The sequence below is a fragment of the Aythya marila genome, assembly GCF_965140915.1.
Source record: "Aythya marila genome assembly, chromosome: 20".
Lineage (NCBI taxonomy): Eukaryota > Metazoa > Chordata > Aves > Anseriformes > Anatidae > Aythya > Aythya marila.
The window spans coordinates 853,028-872,627 of NC_139061.1; the positions used below are offsets into that span (position 1 = coordinate 853,028).

Here is a 19,600-nt window from a genome sequence, read left to right on the forward strand (position 1 = left end):
TGGCGCCTTGTCCCCGTCGCCCCTTCGGCCTCACGCTGTTTCCCACTGGTTCCCCTCAGCCCCTCTCGGTCCCCCCACAGTCCCAGCGTCCTTCCAGTGCCCCCTGGTCCCCCTCAGTCCCCTCAGTTCATCTCAGCCCCTCTCAGTTCCCCATGGTCCCTCAGTGCCCCCGGTCTGGTTCAGCCCCTCTCATTCCCCCCGTAGTTCCGCCGTCCCCTCAGACCCACTGGTTTCCCGGTTCTCCTCAGCCCTCTCAATCCCCCTCATCCCCCCGTCAGTCCCCCTCAGTGCCGCTTAGCCCCGTTGATGGTCCCTCATTCCCGATGTCCCCTCAGCCCCTCTCAGCTCCACCACCCACTCAGCCCCAGTGCTATCAGGGGCTCCCTGTGGGTCCCAGGAGGAGAGAGACCGAACCCCAGGGGTTGGGGCTGCTGCTGCTGGAACTGTCTGTCTGCATCCCCAGGCAGTCCTGAGGGCATCATCCAAAGCACAGGTAAGTGCTCTACTATCAGCCCAGATGCGTGGAAACAGGTTAAAAACACCAGGTGCTGAGGGAAACTATGGCCTGAAGGGGAAGTCCAGCCTCATAAATGGCTTAGCGAAGGAGGAGTACTCATGTGCTGAGGGAGGCTGCCCACTTCTCCTCAGAGCAGCTTACTCAGGAAAGCGGGTCAGCTTCCACAGAAAGTGATTAACTCCTATGGGGACTGATGGCCTGTGCCCAGCCTGTGCAGGAGTGCACTCAAAAAGAGGTTGGTGAGACAGATGATGGCTTGTGCTCCTCACCTTAACTTCTCTGGAGCTGCTGTGAGGGACTGCAGGACTATGCATCTGCTGGTGTGGGCAATACTCAGGGGGAATTCAGTGCTGATAGAAGCCTAACCTGGTACCCAGTGATGGTCGCTGAAACAATGTTGCTTGTCACAGAAATTGTGATGTTACAGTAGGTCTATAAAAGTGTCAGCTCACAGCTGTGTCAGTGCCCAAAAAGGAAAAGAAAGTGAGTTTAGACGGGATTAGAAAAGGAACAGAGATGAAAACACAAATTTTCACTGTGCCTAAAAGTGAACATGTGCAGCTCTCATCTCTCCCACTCCAGAACTGTTTTAGTAGTGTTAGAATTGAATAGAGAAAATCAGCATTGAGGATATGAATTAACTTCGACAGAAGGAAACACTGAAGAAGAGATTTTCAGAGTGGTTTTGACTATGTGAAGGTGGGTAGTAAAATTATAAGTAGTGTAAAGAAAGTGAACGTGACTAGTAGAAGAATTGGGAGAATGTCAAATAAAATAAATCAAGTTGGGTGCCTACAGGGAAACTGGGTAACTAATTGCTACGGGATGTTTTGGATACCAAAATAGGATTTGGCTGAAAAAAAATAAAAAGACCAGATATATTCACAAAGAGAAGTACATCTATGGCTCTTAAAGATGGCACTTGTCACTAGTAGTCCCTGAGTCATAGATTGGTGGATGATCAGCGTTCGTACCAGAGATGTATTAGTACATGTATAGCCTCTTAGGCTCTTCTCAGAGCTTCAGCTGCTAGCTGTGATTGGAGACAGGCTCCACAGGACTTATTTCTAGCCTAGTACAGTCATTCTTAGAATTTTAGAGAACGAACCTCTGCTATGAACCAAAAAGGGAGGAGAAAAAAGGAGCTGGGAAAGGAAGAGAATGGTAATCTCTGTCTGCATCCCATTTATGGGTCATCAGCAATGAAAAAGACATTCCTCTATCTTTGGCTGTCCTCAGAGCAAGACAGTGAGAAGATCAAACAGCTGCACATCTTGTGGCCTTAAGTACATTATTTGATAGTTGTCATAAGATTTCTTTAACTGAAATAATTTTTAATGCTTTGGTTTACAGTACAGCCCCAAACCATCACGGCAAGTGAAAGTGCAGTAAATCATAGAAAGGAGACAAGGTTGAATAAGCTGTGATGGGAAACTGTTCTTATTTGTAAACTGAAAGCAAAATCATTCTGCTCTTCTGCATAACTAAAGTGAGGAAAAAAACAGTACTTAAATATTTTGGGATATGGTCACATCAAATTAAAGCAGACAGGTAAAATAAGAAATGGGTCAACAGAAAGTGATCGTTAGGAGGGATTAAGAGATGATTTTTGCCCCTTTTCTAGCAGACTGATTACTACTGTGTCCTGTGCCTATCTTTGTCAGATTTATTCTGAGTCAGTATTTCTGAGTTGGTATTCTGAGTCAGTAGCAACAGCAGGAAATAACAGAAATTTTGCCAGCATTGTTGTCAAAGCTAAAATCCTGGACCATGGAAGAAGTTGCTTTACCCGAGGAACTAATGGCCTACAGTTCTAGTTGAACTCATTAAACCCATGTGAAGATGAAGCCATCTTCCCAAGGGGCTTTGCATTTTTATTTCCTCAGTAATAATTTATAATTTATCCTCTTAAGAATTATGTAATGGTTGCTCAGTGTCAACAGCTATAACTTTGAAGTGAAGCATACTGAATGCAAACTTGAAAATCAAGAAAAAGTCCACTTCACAAAATATTTTCTCAGCATTCCTGAGTCTGTCTCTTGTACTATGTCAAAGAAATTATTTAAGGCTTCTCTTTCCCTGTGCAGGAGTGCAAGAAGACTATGACTGCCTGAAGCTGAGATAGGTGAGGTTTTCTTATGTCAACCATAACTCTTGTCACACTCAACAATATGTAGTCCATAAGTAAAATGCAGAGAATGAGTCTCTAAAACTAAGAAGTCCCTTTAAAGTATTTCCTTTCATACTTTGCAGCTGAGCCCATAGCTGCAAAACAGATGACTTTTTAAAGATGGAATGTTTTTTCATCAGCTTCCAGAGTGCTGCCTGCTCACAGCAAAGCCGTGTCTTGCACCTTACAGTGCCTCACTACTCATGCCAGGTCACACGAGACAATCTTACAGCAGATGTGGCAGGAGGTAAGCTGAAGGAAACAGCTTCATAGCTCTCTTATAGCTGTGTCACACAGATGGGAGTGTGCTTGACTCACCCAGCAAGCCTGACAATGAGAAGGTAATGATCCTTTTAGCTGTCTTGGTAGGTCAACCTCTGAACTGCCCATGTTTTAGACAGTGTAGGTGCCCCTCAGAATGTTTCTGGGGAACACTGAAAATTTGCTCTTACTTGAACCAGATCAATAATAACAAAGTGCTTTTCAGCAGGAAACGTAGCTCAGTCAAAAGTTGTTGGACAGTGCGGGATCTAGAGGTAGCTTTGTCAGCTGACAACAGTGCCTAGCATTTTCAGCCAGCCTTACTGCTGCTGCTTCTCTACATCTCTCTTTCCCTGCACAGTTTTATCGCCCCTCCAGACTTCACTCAACACCCACCTTGACACCATTCCAGCCCCACTCTGACTTACATCATTCAGTCTTCCCCAAACTAGCAATGCTCCGGGTCTGAAAAGACAGGCAGAGTACAATCCACCTGGCAGCACAGGTTCTCCCCTCATGGTGGTCCTAGTTTCCCTTACTCGCAGCTTCAAGTCTGGTAGCACTACTGCTGCCTCCACAATTCAATCACCAAATGAGAACTGCAGTTCTATGCAGGAATTCGTTGCAGAGATTCTTGTCCCTGTTGGATTTACGGACTATTGAATTTGTTCCTCTTTAGTTGTTCACCTGTTACAAGTCTTTGATGTTGCATGCCTCCCTTCTTTCAGTAGAACTGACTTTTAGCAGATAGTTGACTTACCCTTACCATTCATTCAAAAGGAAGATGCTCTGCGCAGTGTATATACTGAAACCATTAAGCCAGGCCTGTCAGTCTTTACTTCTGATACAGTTCTGCCAAATGCTTTCCTTTTGGCAAGTGCCTTTGCAGCCATTAAAAAAAATAAAAAATGTTATGCAAATCTAAAATAAATTTGCATTTTTTTAAGACCATGAATGAAAATGCTTTGTTCTTATATTTTCTTGATGTATGTCCTTGGTATAAAAATATATCGATTTTTGTACAATGTGATTACTTTGTTAGAAGGTGACAGGGAGCACTTTATTGTCTAACTGTGAAATAAGGCTACAGTCACAAAAGGGAAGTGGCAGTTGTAACACCGAATATTTTGTTCCAGGTCACATAAAACACCTAAGTACCCCCATAATGAAGGCTTACCCTTAAGCTGCTGTCTTCTCTCATGAACACGTAACTTAATAGGCCAGTCCAGCAGGTTCGCACAACTGGCTTTTCAAATGCAGAGGTTGACACAGGTTCTGAACTGGCTTTGTTTTCAGTAAGAAAGAATAGGATACAGACATGTCAGTAAAATATATGTTTGCATGGGAGACTAAAGCTGCATGACTAACCTAAACTTTGTGAGACCGAAGATGTGTGTGCTGCTTTCAGTAACTCTTTTTAAACATACTGGAGACTGCATACAGCATCTTTCATCTAAGGACAGTTTACTATATATATGTTAGTATGTACTTAAGAGATACAGAGATACCCAAGGTACCATAAATAAATGGCAGTGGCCAAAGTTCACTTTTACAGAAGCATAACATTTTGGGAGAGCATTGTACTGCTATTTAACTGTTGAAAATGGAATGACCAGAAGCACATCAAACACACCTCAGAAAGCCTGCATCTGTCTTGACTGTCTTGCACTTTAAACTTGCTTCCTGTTCAGTACTTGCAGGGTTCACAAGAAGGCCATATATCACATTCCTCTTTTTTTCCCTCTTTCATAACCAAGGCTTAACATGTCTCTTTACATCTGCTGCAGTTTTAGCATTATCTACTAATGGCTTAGCAGATGAATAATATCTAACAATCACAAGCTTGACCTGACTTCTCACTACACCTAAATCTATGTTTATTTTGTTCAGTGGCTGGTATTATAGTACATCATACGCAGTTCCAGTTGTTAATTTGCTAAGAATTCATGGCAGTTAGTGCACTGATAGGGGAAAGCTTTGATCTTACTGTTTGTGCTAGGTTTAGACACATTTCAGTGTGCACAGATAGATTACCTCAGCCTGAACATGTCAGCAAATTATGGCTTTATATTCTTTAAGTGATAATCCTTTGTTCTGTGCTCAGTGCTCATGAATGTTAAGTGCCCTTGCTGGCATTGCCAGCCTGACACTGTAACAGTTACAAGTGTCTCAGGCAAAATGCCTATATTCAGCTTTGAAGGCACAGAGGGAAATTCTGCGGAAGTACTGTTTCTTCTGGTGAAGGAATGCCAAAAGGGTCATACAACAGTCCCAGCAGCCAGTCTTCCACTGCACAGAAAGATGACATCAGAACTGTTAAGACCACAGCCTGGAAGTTAATTTGTTCTTCCTTGTAGAAACATCATTCACGGTTAACATTCAGAAGCATTGCCTTCAAAGATGACCTTCTTTTGTATGACTGTTTCAAGAGCAAAGGTTAATTTTTAAATGTGACTAGCTATCTTGCTGCTGTTTTCTAATACAACCAAGTGTTTAGGTACCTGCCTGACCTGAACTATTGGAGTAGTTTTATGAGAGGCCTATTCAATTTTAAGATCCCTGGATGCTTTCTAAAAGTTTCACTCCAGTTCCACTACAAACTGTTACTTACCTGCATCACCCTTGGCAGATCAGGCTGACTAAGCAAAACAGTCCCCAGCTGCCATTCTGCATAGAGGAATGCAACCAACTGCCAGATGCAGAAGTGAAACTGGCAGGAAAAAGCTTACCAAATTGCAAGGAGAGAAAGCGGACCATTGCTTCTACCACAGATTGGAAGTTGGGGACTAATCCAGGTATGCAGAAGCCTGTGAAACCATCCCATCCCTGAGGATGTTCAAATCTAACATAACTTACCAGGTAAAAGTGGTACAAACATGTTGAAAAGCTACAGAATCCTCCCTAGCAGCTCTTGTTTAGAAGAGAAAAATTCCTCACCCAGTCATTAAAGGAGAGGCTGGAGGAAGTTGGCATCTTGGGTAGCCACAGGCTTGTCTGGTAAAGAATACAGAGCCTCAAATTAGAAGACTATGACATAGCATGCTTTGTGTCCTACTCTTGATTACTATTTGTGAGAAGGGATACTAAATTCCTAACATACCTTAATGAAGGGAAAGGGTAGCAAGTTACAGCCAGGGAAATGATGAGTAAGATTACACCACAAACTAAAGAATGGGTCCAAACACAGCAGCACTAATATAGAGATTTTATTTCAACTGTATTGAGTTGTACAGCACATTTTGTTTGTCACAATGCTATCAAACTGATTTTAGAGTTTTTGGCCAGCACATTGTGACACTGAAACTCACAAGAGCTAAAAGCAGTTTGGACTAATGGCCTGAACGGAAGAGCCAGGAGTACCTAGTTTCTGGCTTCCTTATTGCTTGCAGTCATTCCAACATGTGCAAAACAGGAACAAATCCAAATTCTTCTGCCAGCCCAATGGTTACTCTTCCATGTCTGGCAATGACTGCAAGGTACAAGGCAAGGGAGAATCTGAAGCAAGGTGCCTTCTCTTCCCAAAGCCATATTGGTTGTTCCCAGTATGGAAAAGAAGCAGAGTCCAAGTAAGTACAGGGTCTTCAGATGATGCTAGCTTTACTTGCACTATTGGGACTTACAAAACCAGAGGCTGACATATCAAAGTACAGGAAAGGGTCATTATTCCGTTCCCTCTGATAGAGATGACAAACCAATAGCAAAAAATCTGGGAGATCACAACAGCATGAAGTACTTTGCCTTGTTATTAGACCAAATGCCCTCACAAGTACTCCCTTCCCAACATATAAAGTCTCAGCTCATGACATATTACAGAATACATAGTACATTTTTATATTGTTGGAAAGAAAACTTGCATTTCTGTAAAGAAATGTCCCATGTTCAAACTCTTCTTCCTAAAGCAGAAAGCTCACCCAAAGCCCACTTTTTTTCTAACCCCAGTTCAATTGTTAACTCTTTTTATTTTTGGAATGAGTTGGGATTTCCGTTCTCTAGTTTAATGAACAAGTAGAGAGGCAATTACAAGTTGGCAACTCTGAACTTCGACCACTGTACAGGCAACAAAAAAAGATGTCAAATTCAAGAGGCATTTTAGGTAGCACTGGGGCAAAACAGAGATACTGTTTCCACCACTGAACAGATGCCACATGTCATGTTTATCACTGTAGCTTGGTTGTACATCCTGAAGTGAAAAGCACAGACTGTAGTGTCTATGTCAGCCAGTGTCTTTCCCCACCCCCATTTTGGTATCTGCTTCATTCTCCCTTCTTCGGGTTACATTAAGTGCACAGAAATATATAGCAGCATTTGGACTGAAACCCTCACATACACCAGACAGCACATTCCAGGAGGTAAAACAACACATTATGGCCTATACCCTCAAGGTATCAAGTTTTCAGGATAAAGAGCAGTAGGAAGTGGAGAGCTGAGGGCAGAAAAGGGGAGGAGGAGCAACACAGGAACACAAGTTCTGTTTCCATGCCAGAAGAAGATCAGGGTGCCATTCCTGTGTTAGCACCAGGCTGTGACACTACTGCAGACAAAGCAGACGGGCAGAGCAGGAAGTGAAAAAGCCAATCTCCCATCTCCCCACATTGTTGGGGGGCAGGGACAGTCAAGTGCATTCACCAATCCTAGTGGAGCATGAAAACGGGTGAAATCTGCTCAGCCCATTTTCAGCCAGAATGAATTTCTCTTCAATGCTCAAGAGAAAATCAATCAGTGATGGCTAATGAGTCTTGTTCACCAAGCTGATCACAAATCACACTCATGGAAAGAGAATCTACAGACCTGCTCCAGGCTGAGACCCTTTCAAAGCACATGGTACCACCTAGAGTCTGCCCTCTTCCTTGTACAGCAGCTTGCCTTTGTTGGGGGAATTGGTTCTAAACATGCCTTTCTATTGCTTTGGGGGTACTTTGCACAGGCAATATCTGTGAAAACATTGCTTTCCAGCCCACAAAAGAAAGAGGTTGCAATCCCCTCTTTAGCCCTAGGTAATCAGACTACAATGTACGGGCCCACTGGTACCAGAGTGGGGACACACACCGTACTCCAATCTGAGCTCCTCTGCTCCAGACTGATAGTAAGACTGTTGAAGACAGTGCATTCAAGCTTGGTGTTTAAGTGTTGCACCAAAGGCCTTCACAATTACAGTGGAGGCAGAGTCACCCTACAAACCCATGAGAGAAAAGGCTGGGCTTAGACAGGTCCCTTGTCTGGCATTCAGCTGGAAGCTGTGGCGATGGGCTTCTTCAGATGTTGGCTCATGAGCTCCCTGGCACGAGACACTTGGATGTGGTCATAACAGGAGTTACAAACGAGGACAGGGTCATACAACTGCTGATCAGGGATGGGCAACTTCAGATGGCAGCAACCGGCACAAAAAACATTCCCACAGTTCCTGTGAAGGAGCAAGAAAAGCAGTGAGACGAGAGCTGGGAATGCCACAGCAAATCTCAGCAAGTGCAAAGGACCAAGTTCAGGAGTGAAGTCTCAGCCTTACTTACGACTAGTCAGCATGTTTCTTAAAAAATAACGTGGTTCCCAACACAATCTGGCTGGCTAGCACTAGAAAGGGACTAGTAGGCAGTACTACCCAGAAAAAAGATCAAAGACCAAAAGGATCAAAAAGGAAATGGAAACAAGGACAACATAGCAGACTGGAAACCTGCAGGGGATTTATGGGACCTGGTGAATAAAGGATAGACTTAACACTTTCTCCTTGGAGGTGGAGGGGACAAAGATTGCACTCGAGAATTCTGTGAGGTTTGACAGACAAAAGCAGTGGAACTGCAGCAAAAATATTGTTTACCTGCAGTGATGCCTCCGTTTGGCCAGCCAGAATTCACAATCGCAGTTAAAACAATGTGAGGCCATGTGGTCTGGAACCCACCGCGTAACCTAGGGCAAACACCAGTCCTCATCAGCTTTAAATCTGTAACACCACACCAGCCAGGTCTCAGGACCCAGGATGCAGGCTGAGATGTTGCTTTGGACCAGAACAGGCTAGCCCTGAGAGAGCCCATCCCACTGGTCCTCTCTATTGGACACAGCAGCAGCAGCAGAAGATGCAATCTCTTGGACCTTGTCTTAAAGGACAAGGGTTGCTGCTCTAATCCTTTCTTCCAGCCCACTCTCTGCTGCCATAACCATTGAAGTTAGCTGCTAGGAAGAAACATCCTCTTCTGTACCTTTAGAGCTGCCATAGCAGCACACGTACCTCTGTTTCCTTCTTATCAACAGGCTCCCAGCTCGCTTCTGACAAACAGTCTTCACTGTGATCAGAACAGAAGTCCTCACTATCACTGCCATCTGATTCCTTCAGACATGTCTGTAAAAAGAGAACAAGTCAAATCCCCTCAGCTGCCTCAATCACAGAGCCAAGGACATTCCCTCTCCAGCCACACAGTGCTTATGAGGGGCACATGGCTAGCTCTGCAGTTCTCCACCCAAGGAGAAAAGGGCTGAAGCATTCACAACCGTATAGGAGCCACTGCTTGGCCTCCAGGAAGCAGAGGTGCTTCTGGGTGGCATGAGGACATGGCACAGGGAAAACAGAGGAAAGGAGCTGAAGAAACACAGAAGCAGTATTAACCATCCACTCTAAAGGTGAATGTTGGTTGGAAAGGGGAGTGTGAGGGGTGTGCAGGGACCACTGCTGGCCAGGAGATGCATGGCTGGACTTGGGGTGTTAGAGGCAGTTACTTACAAAGTCATCCTCATAGTCCATGGGTGGCTCAGCTGGTGGGGCACAGAAGTGGCGGATGTCCAGCCGCAGCTGCAGCTCTCGCACCTGCCTGCGTAGCTGCTCCACCTCCTGCTTGTAGCTGGCCTCGATCTGCCGCAGCCTGTGCTGAATCACATCGGTAGGGAAGGGCAGCCCATCATCGTCCAGGTAGAGAGGAGGCACAGGAGAAGGACATTTTGGCGGCACATGCTTGGGACCAGATACTTGTTTCAGGTGGCAGGGTAGCCCTGAACGGCTGGGCTTCACTGCAGAGCCTGCAAAATGTGTGCCAACATGGCCAGAGCAGACTGAGGCTTTTGCACCTTCTCTTGCAGACCACTGGCTACTGAGGCACAGGCCAGGAACCCGTAGCTGTTTGCTGCTCAACCTCTTGCTACAGCAGCCATAGGAGAGGAGGTGTCTGGGTGCAGGCTCCCCATTGGGGAGCGATGTCACCATTCCTTGAAAACTGTCCCAGTTGGACCCCAGGAAGGAGAACTCGCTGCTTTGGCTCTGGGAAATAGGTTTGCGCCATTGCTCTAGCGGGACTCTCCCCAGCCGGCAGGGCTCCTCACAGGGTCCATTCCTTCTAGCGTCGCTTTTGCCCTTATCTTCATCCAGGCAGAGGATGCCCAGCTCCTGACAAGGAGCACTTGGCGCCAGGGACTCCTGGCTGGGAATGTCTTGGCAGGTGGTGTTTTTCTTGGGGCAACCTCCTCCACTGCATGCAAAGTCAGCAGCCTTCAAGGGTTCCTGGCAACAGGTTTCTAATTGCTTTTCAGAGCTGGTAGGAACCCTGTCAACATTTTCCTGCTTGGAAGGATTTGGAGCTGGACATGCGCCATCCAGTTCCTCCATGTATGTTACATTTCCCTTTTCCATCTCCAGAGATACACTGCTTGCTGGCACAGATGCCCAGCTGCTCTGTTGCTTGCTATGCACTTCATGCTCAGCATAGCCACTAAAAACACTGCTGGCTTGCAGGGGGGCATTTTGCTGATGCTCTTCCACCTCCCCTGCCTCGCCTGCAGCCATCACGCTGCCTTCTCCCACATGCAGCTCAGCTCCCTCAGCAGTGGCATGCCTGGCTTCCAGGCCCACCCGGACTTCCTGACAGTGGTTATTCAGGTTTGGATCACTAGATGTGCGGGTCAGCGGGCTGCTGGAGTCGCAGGCTGAAAGCAGGTCATCCATAGATCTTGTCTTTGGTAATCTGGAACCCAGAAGCAAAGCAAATCTCAGAACAAAACTCTTGAAATGTCCCTCATTTCAGCTGAAACTGAGATAACATAAATGTTCCTAATTAGAGATCATGGGGTGGGGTGAGGTAGAGGGGCGCAGCAGCATGAACTGAAAGGCATGAAACTACATCATGGCATCCACAATCTGCCTTTTTAGGAGCATCGGGGAATTATACATGTTCTTCTCCAAGTGGCTGGGACAATGCTACTGAGCTCTTGCTCTCCACAGTAAAGATAATAAGCACAACAGGTAAAACAGAGAAACTATAATGAGCAAGAAGGGAAAGATGACTGTGGGTAAGAGGCAACCTAGGACTGGAGCTCCAGGCTCTTACCTGTCCAAACATCTGCCACTGAACTCCTGGCTCTGAGATCCAGGGGGCATGTAAATGTCCATATCATCCTGTCCCAGAGGATGTGGGGAGGAAGCTGGGAGATACACTGCTGTCCAGACATGCAGTGCTCGGACATGGCACACTGGATGCAGCACCTGCAAGAATTGCTATGTTTAGAGATGAACATAGAAGGAAACCTCTCCAGTCTCTCTTTATACAGTCCCCAGTGCTCGGCAGGCACAGAGCCCAGAAGACTAGACCAGGAGCTCTACTCACCTGCTCAGACCCTGGCATATAAAGAAGATTGTGGAAGTTCTTATTGCCAGCCCGCAGGAGGGACCACACGGAGCAGGTACGCTTGTAGATGTTGTGCATCTCTCGCTCACATGGGCTGTTCCCAAGGAAGGTCCCATAGAGGCAGGAATATGTGTGCTGCACCAGCTTTACCTGCAGCATCAAAAGGAGAACAATTGTCACGGCCACTGGTAAGCAGTGTCTCCTGTCCCCAAGAGCAGTGTCTTCTACCTGTCTAGGATACCTGTCTAGGATGGTCCATGTACTTTCTATCTAGCTGGTGACCTTACTGTGGTCCTCTGTCACACAGGGCAGGACAAATTGGGGATAACAGGAGCCACTTAGCTTAAAGAGAAAGCAATGGTCAACCAATACCATATCCACCCTTCTATGGCCCTAAACTATTATTTGGTAAGTCAGCAATTAATAGCTATCATTTGTCGTCCCCCCCCCCTTTTTTTTTAGTATGTCTGAGAGATGCAAATCAAGCTTTTGATCAGAACAATGCTCCTGAATTCTGATTTCAGAAAATCTGAATTCACTGGGCTAGAAAGGGACCCACAGAAGAAGTGATTCATAGAAATTAGACAATATAAAACCTTCATCACTGCCCAGTTTGCAAGGTACTCCAAGCCTGCAATCCCTACTGGGAGAAAGAAGAAATTGCAAGAACCCATCAGGAGCATTACACATACAGCACCAGGTCAAAATACCACAACCAAAGTGCAGGGCTGGACCCGTACAGTGTAGGTATGTCAGGAATGCCAGCAGAAATCCAGGCAGTACTCAGACACTTTCCCATTTTTAAAGAATTGTTTTTCAACTATAATGCTGTAAAATATGGCCTTCTCTCTGCCTCTGCTCACATCTCGCAAGGAATAAAGAAATGTTTGCATGCATATTTCTTACCAAAAAAGCTTCATTGAATTCAAAGAGGCAAGGAAATTGCTTCAGAAGCTGATGAACAGCATCCAGCCATTGGAGGAAAACTGGGCATTGCTCATTCTGATCTTCCACCTTTTCCTGGTGACCACAGCGATCACCAAACTTGTGACCAAAATCCAGCCAATCTGATTCAACAAGCACCTGGAAACCCTGCGAACACAAGAGAAAACTAACTGCAGGCAATTTTGCTGCAGGCACCTAGCAAGACAAGGCAAGCTCTGTCTGCTAGCAGTGCCAGGAAATCGCAGGACTTCTGAAGGTCTGCAAAGAAAGTTGTATCTGTTCTTGGTTTGGGAGCAAAGCTACATGAATGTCAGAGGTTTCCAAAAACAAAGTGACAACTGTTATTTCTATATGACAAACAGCCACGAGAATGAACACAAGAAGTACAGGGAAGCGGCTGCACCTTGAGCACAACAGGTTGTTTTTCAAAGTGTCTTACGACACTGGGAATGAGGTATATAGTTTACTGAAAACACGCAGGAAGACCATACAGAAAAACTCAGTACCTGTAAGAGCAGCTCTGAAATGCCACTAAACTAATTGCTAAATACAGTTCTGTTCCTTTCTGAGGAGACTCAGACTGTCATTTAGCAGACATGAAACAGCAAAATAGCACAATGTGTACCTCCATGGTCCTGTAGTAAGGGTCCAGAAGAATCTTTGCCAGTGCTACAATCTGTGGAGTTCTGTCCCAGCCGTCTGAGCAATGAACCAACACTGGACGCCCTTCTCTGTCAATTGCACTGGAGACCAGCACCGCTGACTTCAGCATGACAGAAAGGTGCTGCAGCCACTTGGTACTCTCCAGGGCAGAAAGCCAGCTAGAAGGTGTGCAAAAAGCAAGGAGATGGTTCCTTAGCAGTGAAAAAAACAGTGTCTTTTCTAAAAACGTCCAAAAGAGGAGTTAGACAGTTTGTGAATAACTACAAAGAATCCATCACCTAATCTCAGTTTTCCCCAAAAACAGCTATGTTTTTGAAACCTTCAGAGGATATAAATAGATAAGTGATACTGAGTCAGTGATACTATCTGTTCTGGATTACTGGGGATCAAAATGGGCACCACTTAAGCACTGTGAGCACTTTTCCTCCATTTTGTGAGGTAGAAATCTGGAGTGGAGAAAAAGAAAAAGGAAGAAAAAAAGCTCACAGGACGTTAACAGATATGGCATCAAACTTAGCTAGAATAAGGTCACTTACTTGCTAGGGTCTGGTACCTGGCTGCAAACAGCACGCAGATACTGGAAACTGTTGCGGATGGAGTGGATGTTGGCCATGCCCATGAACACAACTTCACAGTTTGGGTAATACTCTGAACACAACAGAGACAAAAACATTCAGAAAGTGCTGCTGCCACTGCAGCAAGTGCCTCTATGCACATAGTTTGGCTGTACCCTGCAGCACTGTTTCTAGTCTCTAGCAGAAGGTAGGCAGCGTTTCTAGAAAAGCCTTGTGGGCCAGCAGCAATATATCTGGGATAACAGACTGCATGAGTGAGAAGGGGAATGTGCTCCCAGAGAGTGAGCACCAAATTGCCAGCCTGACCCAAACTGTGCTCCAGGGCCCACTCAACACAGCAGGTTCAAGAGCAACACACTGGGATTTGCTTATCTCTGTGTACCTTCGCATTCGCAGCCTCCTCCCTTTGCTCTGTTGGCCACAGCTGCGGTGTAGGATCTGGCATCAAGAATCAGCAGCTTCTGAGGAGTTCCAGCATTCTCCACACCTGAACATGCGGTCAGGGACGAGTCTGCAGAGACAGCACGACTGAGTTCCTGGCACCTCCCTCCCTCTTACAACAGGCCTCCAGCACAACCCAACACTGGACGCGTACAAGCCCAGAGACATGTCCCACATGCAGGGCCCAGATTATTGACTTGGATGTCGGGTTTAAATCTTTCACTGTAACAGCCCTGCTAGTGGCAACAACAATATTTAGATGTAGGAACCACACCATAATTCACACATTTAAGAGACAGCAGAAGGGAGCATATTGCCTCACCGAAGTCAGCCTCACAGGCCTCGCTGCCATCACTGCTTCCATTGTGTGGAATGCCACCAGGTACCTTTATTCCAGGGTTCAAGGCACAGGCTTTGGCAATGGATGTCACAAGATACTCATCGTCAGCATTTCGCCAGCCCCACCAGCTGATTTCAGGCTGGCTGCAGCGTGCAATCACTGCCCCATTGCGCACATGTCTGCAAAACAAGCAAGAGCTGGATGAATCCCCCTGGAGAGGTGAGGAATGAGCCCAGCAAACTTCCCCACACATCTACAAACAGCCAGTGCTTGTGCAACCCTCCTCACTGCTTCATCTGCTGCATTTACCCTTGTAGTTAAGCAGTGAAACAGGGCAGGGCATTTCAAATAACCATTATTCATAACGACAGCAGTGACACAGAGGCTGTCACTCAAATCTCAGCACTGAGGAACAGAAGATGGCTATGAGTAGCGCAGGAGCGGCTGATGGAGCTGGAACAGCTGGCAAAACGAGATTGCAGAGGAGCAGGTTGCTGCAGTTTTTGCAGGAGTGGCTGTCAGGAACACGCAGTGCCAGCGGATGGCGGCAACTGCACCCCTGGGACCAGTGGCTGTGCTGGGATCTTGACCACCACTAAAATGATCCAGAGTTTCTGTAGCAAGGGGGAAGCTGCCAGTTGTTCTTGTCATTACAACTCTAGAAAACTAGAGAGAAGTTCCAATAAATATGGCTGTACTTCGGGAAAGTCATAATTATTTCTTGTACTTGTTCTGTTCTTGTTCTGTTCTTCTATTTTCACATTTTTCCTCCCTTACATTATGTACTGGTTGTTAAACCATTTCATTTAGTGCTTGTAAATTAGAAAGATTAACTCACTCAGCATCGGACTAGTTAGTTTCTGGGTGGAGGCCTGAGCTGGTGTTTACTAATGTGAACCTTACCCTGGCTGCTGCTAATCAAGGCCTGGCAGAAGGTCTGAAATAGAAAGAAGTACTCATTTTTTCATATGAACATACTTGTCAAGTCAGTCACAAGTGGCCTGAAAAGGGAGTGGATGATTATGTGACAAATTTTGCTTGTGCTACAGAATTATCCAAGAGTCATAGCTGACTGGAAAAAATGCAGAGGATCTCATGATACTGAGTGATAAAAATGTAACAATAATAATTGAAAAGTATTTAAAGATGATCAATAAGTATCCCAGTTATGACATGAAACAGTTATGCACAATAAGCTGCCAAATCTCAAAGACTTTGAAGTCACTGCTGTTCTTAAACAGCCTCAGCTCAAGGCTCAAAGGAAGCAGAAAGGTTAAGAATGTGCAAGGAATTATTAAGAAAAGAATAAAACAGAAAATACTATGACACCACATCACACACCTGCATCTTCACAATCACACAAGCTTCTTTCTCTAATCCATCCACAACCGTAACAGAGAGTGGACTCACTGCCACAATGATACGGAATTATAAATATATTTAATTCACAGTGGGTAGGTCCACCAAGTGACCATGAAACACAACCATACATTCTCCTGAATATATGCCGCAGGAAGTCTAAGATACTTTGGCTGCTCCAAAGACACAGCAAGGCAGAATACCTGCATCCCTGTCCTGTCTGTTACACTTCCTCAAGATGCTACTCGTGGTGCCTGGCCCTTCTCAGGGAGGGGACAAGAACCTGGACAGCCCTGTACACTCATCCCTCCCTGTCCCACTGCCCCGCATGTGACACCTCTCTGAAGACGAGCTGGAGTAAGAACAAAGACAGAGATAAAACATCTGACAGATATTTTCTTTGAAGGTTGACACCTCTGAAAAACCTGCATTGGTGGCAGAATACATAACAGCCTAGATCCTAAAACACACTAGCACAAGCCTCATGCCATCACTCAAAGGCTGTTTGGTTACTGGTGGGGGCTAAAAGTAGAAGAACTCTTGAAGGTGTCTCTTTTTGCTCATGCTGGCATCCCCCTGTTATAGGCTCTGCTGTTCCACAGTGGATGACAATGCTTGTTCACATTACTTGCTGTAAGGCAGTACATCCAGAAAATACACTGAAACTTTGAATTTCTTTCAACAGCAGTGGCATCTCACCAGCAGCTACTGCAGTTTGTAGAAATGGTTTTGCTCCTCAGAGACAAGATTGTCCTGAAGCAACTTACCAGTAAACACTGAAAAAGTTTTTATTGCTAATGGCGTCCCATAGTTAATACTGATGAAGATTCTAAACTGAAGACTTCCAAAAAACAATATTCGTATGCAGCTAACTCGAAATACTTTGGAGTCTTTTCTCATTTGGTGCCATCCTCTGCTGCTGTTTTGTTTTGCAAGGTGAGTTACGCTCCCAGAAGGTCTATTTCTGGCATTGGGATCACTGAAGGATGGATAATACAGACAGCAGCAAAGGCTTTGTTTATACTAGTAAATGAAACAGAGCCAAGGTGTGGACTTAAGCACCGGCCTGTGATCATCCAAGCCTGTTTGTTATCACACCCACAATTTTCGGCCTGTGCCAACTAGCACTTTCCCAGACAGCGCCCGAGCACGTTTCTGGGACATGCAGGTGCTGTGCCAGGGACTGTTCCCAGCAGCCTGTTTGGATGTGACAGTAACATTTTGGGGTGCAGAGGGTAGGAAAAGATTGTAGCTGTGTAGATGTGAGTTGTAGGAGGCCACCTCAGTGATGGCCTGTCCAATGCATTACTAGAAGCATGGCCAAAGTGTCATACTACATTTAGAGAATTTCTTGGTACCACAGGCTTCTGAGCAGCGCAACAAATACTGGGCAGGGCATGGTCTTGAGGTAACCAGTTTCAAGAGATGTAATGATGTGCTAATAAACACGAGGAAACATGGCCAACATTGATGAGCATGAAGACATCAGTAAGCAGAAAGTGTAGCAGGTGCCAGTATAAGAACCAAAACCAAAACCGAGCCTGCAGTGAGCTTCCTAGACCACGGAAGCACACATAGCTAGCTTGATTCTGTGGTCTCCTGCAGATCTTCACAACACGAGCGTATGAAGTTTCGGTTCTTTTCTTAATGGAAGTTTTCCCCGAGGAAAAATGATCCTTTCTTGAAACTGGAATGGTAGAACGTGCCATAGCATGTTAACTTATGTGGATGTAAGTATTCCCCAGGGATCCTCAGTTTAGTCTAGATGACTCAAGACCCTTTCAGAATCCAATGCTGGAGTATGACATGCCTTGTATCTTATCAGTTGATCTTTTACTCCCAGATTCACTCAGAGCACAAGGCTAGAGCAGATGTGATGTTCTTAGCACATGCCATCTTGATTTTCCTGACTGTTATTCTGGCCATAGGAGTTCTCATCCACTACGCAAAGTCAAGCAGCTCAGCTTAAAACACGAGAAACTGCTGAGAGGGTTTACGGAGCTGCTGCCTCTCAGCATCACCTAAAGATTCCCACCTGAGATGCATTCATGCAAGTGCTTTGTTTCCCAGCCACCAGATGAAAGCCCTGGCTCACTCCACCTTGACCAGCTTGAGACCAATGCTCAGCATGGAGCTGCAGCAATGTCCACATCTGCCCACTGCTTCCCTGACACTCACCGCAGCATGAACACAGTCAAAGGCAACTGCTGAGCTTCTGTGAGAAGCTGTCTTGCTAACGTAGTCCCAAGGTCTTCTGAAGGTGGCTGTGCAGACAGAGTAATAATGAGGAGCGGCTGGCATACAATGCCCGTCTGCCTCTGTAGTCAACTACATAATTGATTGCGTCCTCTGTGTTGCTTTAAAAGTGAGTTGTGCCTGGAAGGTCCTGAATCTCTACTGTGCATGTCCTCCACTGAGGACTCGAAGATGGAGATCCGTATTTCTGTTTTGCTTACCAGCTAAATTATACTTTTTGTAAGGAAACTGATAATGTGGTATCTTTGGTGTCATGCTTTACAGATCCGAGTGTCAGCTATTGAATTCAGCCTTGCTCTCCAAAATCTCTGAACTCTAGCAAACAGTCCTGTGGTGACTGAGTCCCTGGGATAAATTCATCCAAGGCCACTTGCCCTCTCCCCTGAGCTGTAGGTGATGAGGAGCTGAGTGTGAGGCTCTGCATTTTGCCCCTTCCCCTTGGCACAGCACAAGGTACTCCAGAAGCAGCCATGGCCCTCATAGACCCTCTTGGCCAAATGCATAAAGTTTGAAGGCAAAGGCTAAAGAGAACGTGAAAATGAGAGAGAAATGGGGAAGGCCTGGACCCATCTTATAACATCACTTGTCAGCATCTTCTAATCTGATACCAGGCTGCAAAAGGTTGCAGTTCAACCTGTAAATTACTGGGTACCTTCATAGTGATATTATAAAGCGCTGAACAAAATAATTTTAAGAGGGTAGAAAAAGACATGGCTTTGCCCTCAGGTGCACAAGCACACAGTCTCCAGCGCCAGACCATTTTTAGCAGAAGTAATCACAAATACAATTAACTTGTTAGCTGACTCGGCTGCAAAGAGGGGGAGGCTCCATGCGATAACCAGTGCTCATTATTACTTCATTGTAGAATTTAGCTCTTGTAGAAACAGCACGCTGTTTTGCCAGCATGTAACACAAACCATGTAAAACAAAGATGTAGAGTTAAGGTATGTGTAAATTTGCTGGTTTTGTTTCCTGGCTTTCTTGCTTTCCAGGGCTTTCCTTTGTAATGCAACTCTGACATTTTCAAAGCTTTTTATATTTGGATTTAATAGTTGCTAACACTGAGTCTGATGCTAGAAACCACAACATACATTACAACATACACTGACTGGGTGAGGTATCTTCCTGCACACCTATGCAACCAACGTCCCATTTGGTTCAAACATGTCAGCCTCCTAGAAGACATGCTTAATGAGAAATCAACCCCCTGCCCTGAAAAGCCCTGCTTTGTTTGCTGCCTAGCGTCATGCATCCTCATGTATAGGTAATTTTTGGAAGGCTGCTCTGATCGGGGAAGAGGTACTCTCCATATTTACCAGTTATTGAATCAATGATGTTCAGCCACATGCAAATATTTCATCCTACCTGTTACTTTCAAACTCTTTTTTCAAACTCTGTTTTCAAACTCTCACAACTCAGTCAAAACAGGAATGATTTGCATGTGGGTACTAAAATGTATATCCAGGCTGTGGT

General features: G+C 45.4%; 1 protein-coding gene across 5 annotated transcripts in view; it reads right to left on the minus strand.

The window, feature by feature from the left end:
• Positions 1-6,096: 6,096 nt before the first annotated feature.
• Positions 6,097-19,600, minus strand: part of MTMR4 (myotubularin related protein 4) — a 53,210-nt gene continuing 39,706 nt past the window's right edge. For all 5 annotated transcript variants that reach the window (XM_082776274.1, XM_082776277.1, XM_082776276.1 and 2 more), the window contains 11 exons: positions 14,495-14,691; positions 14,114-14,242; positions 13,693-13,804; positions 13,119-13,314; positions 12,455-12,640; positions 11,528-11,698; positions 11,252-11,406; positions 9,658-10,888; positions 9,169-9,279; positions 8,761-8,849; positions 6,097-8,349 (listed from right to left, as the gene is read on the minus strand). In XM_082776274.1, coding sequence (XP_082632400.1) covers positions 8,172-8,349; positions 8,761-8,849; positions 9,169-9,279; positions 9,658-10,888; positions 11,252-11,406; positions 11,528-11,698; positions 12,455-12,640; positions 13,119-13,314; positions 13,693-13,804; positions 14,114-14,242; positions 14,495-14,691 — 2,755 coding nt within the window. In that variant the 3' untranslated portion in view covers positions 6,097-8,171. The remainder of the gene's footprint in view (positions 8,350-8,760; positions 8,850-9,168; positions 9,280-9,657; positions 10,889-11,251; positions 11,407-11,527; positions 11,699-12,454; positions 12,641-13,118; positions 13,315-13,692; positions 13,805-14,113; positions 14,243-14,494; positions 14,692-19,600) is intronic.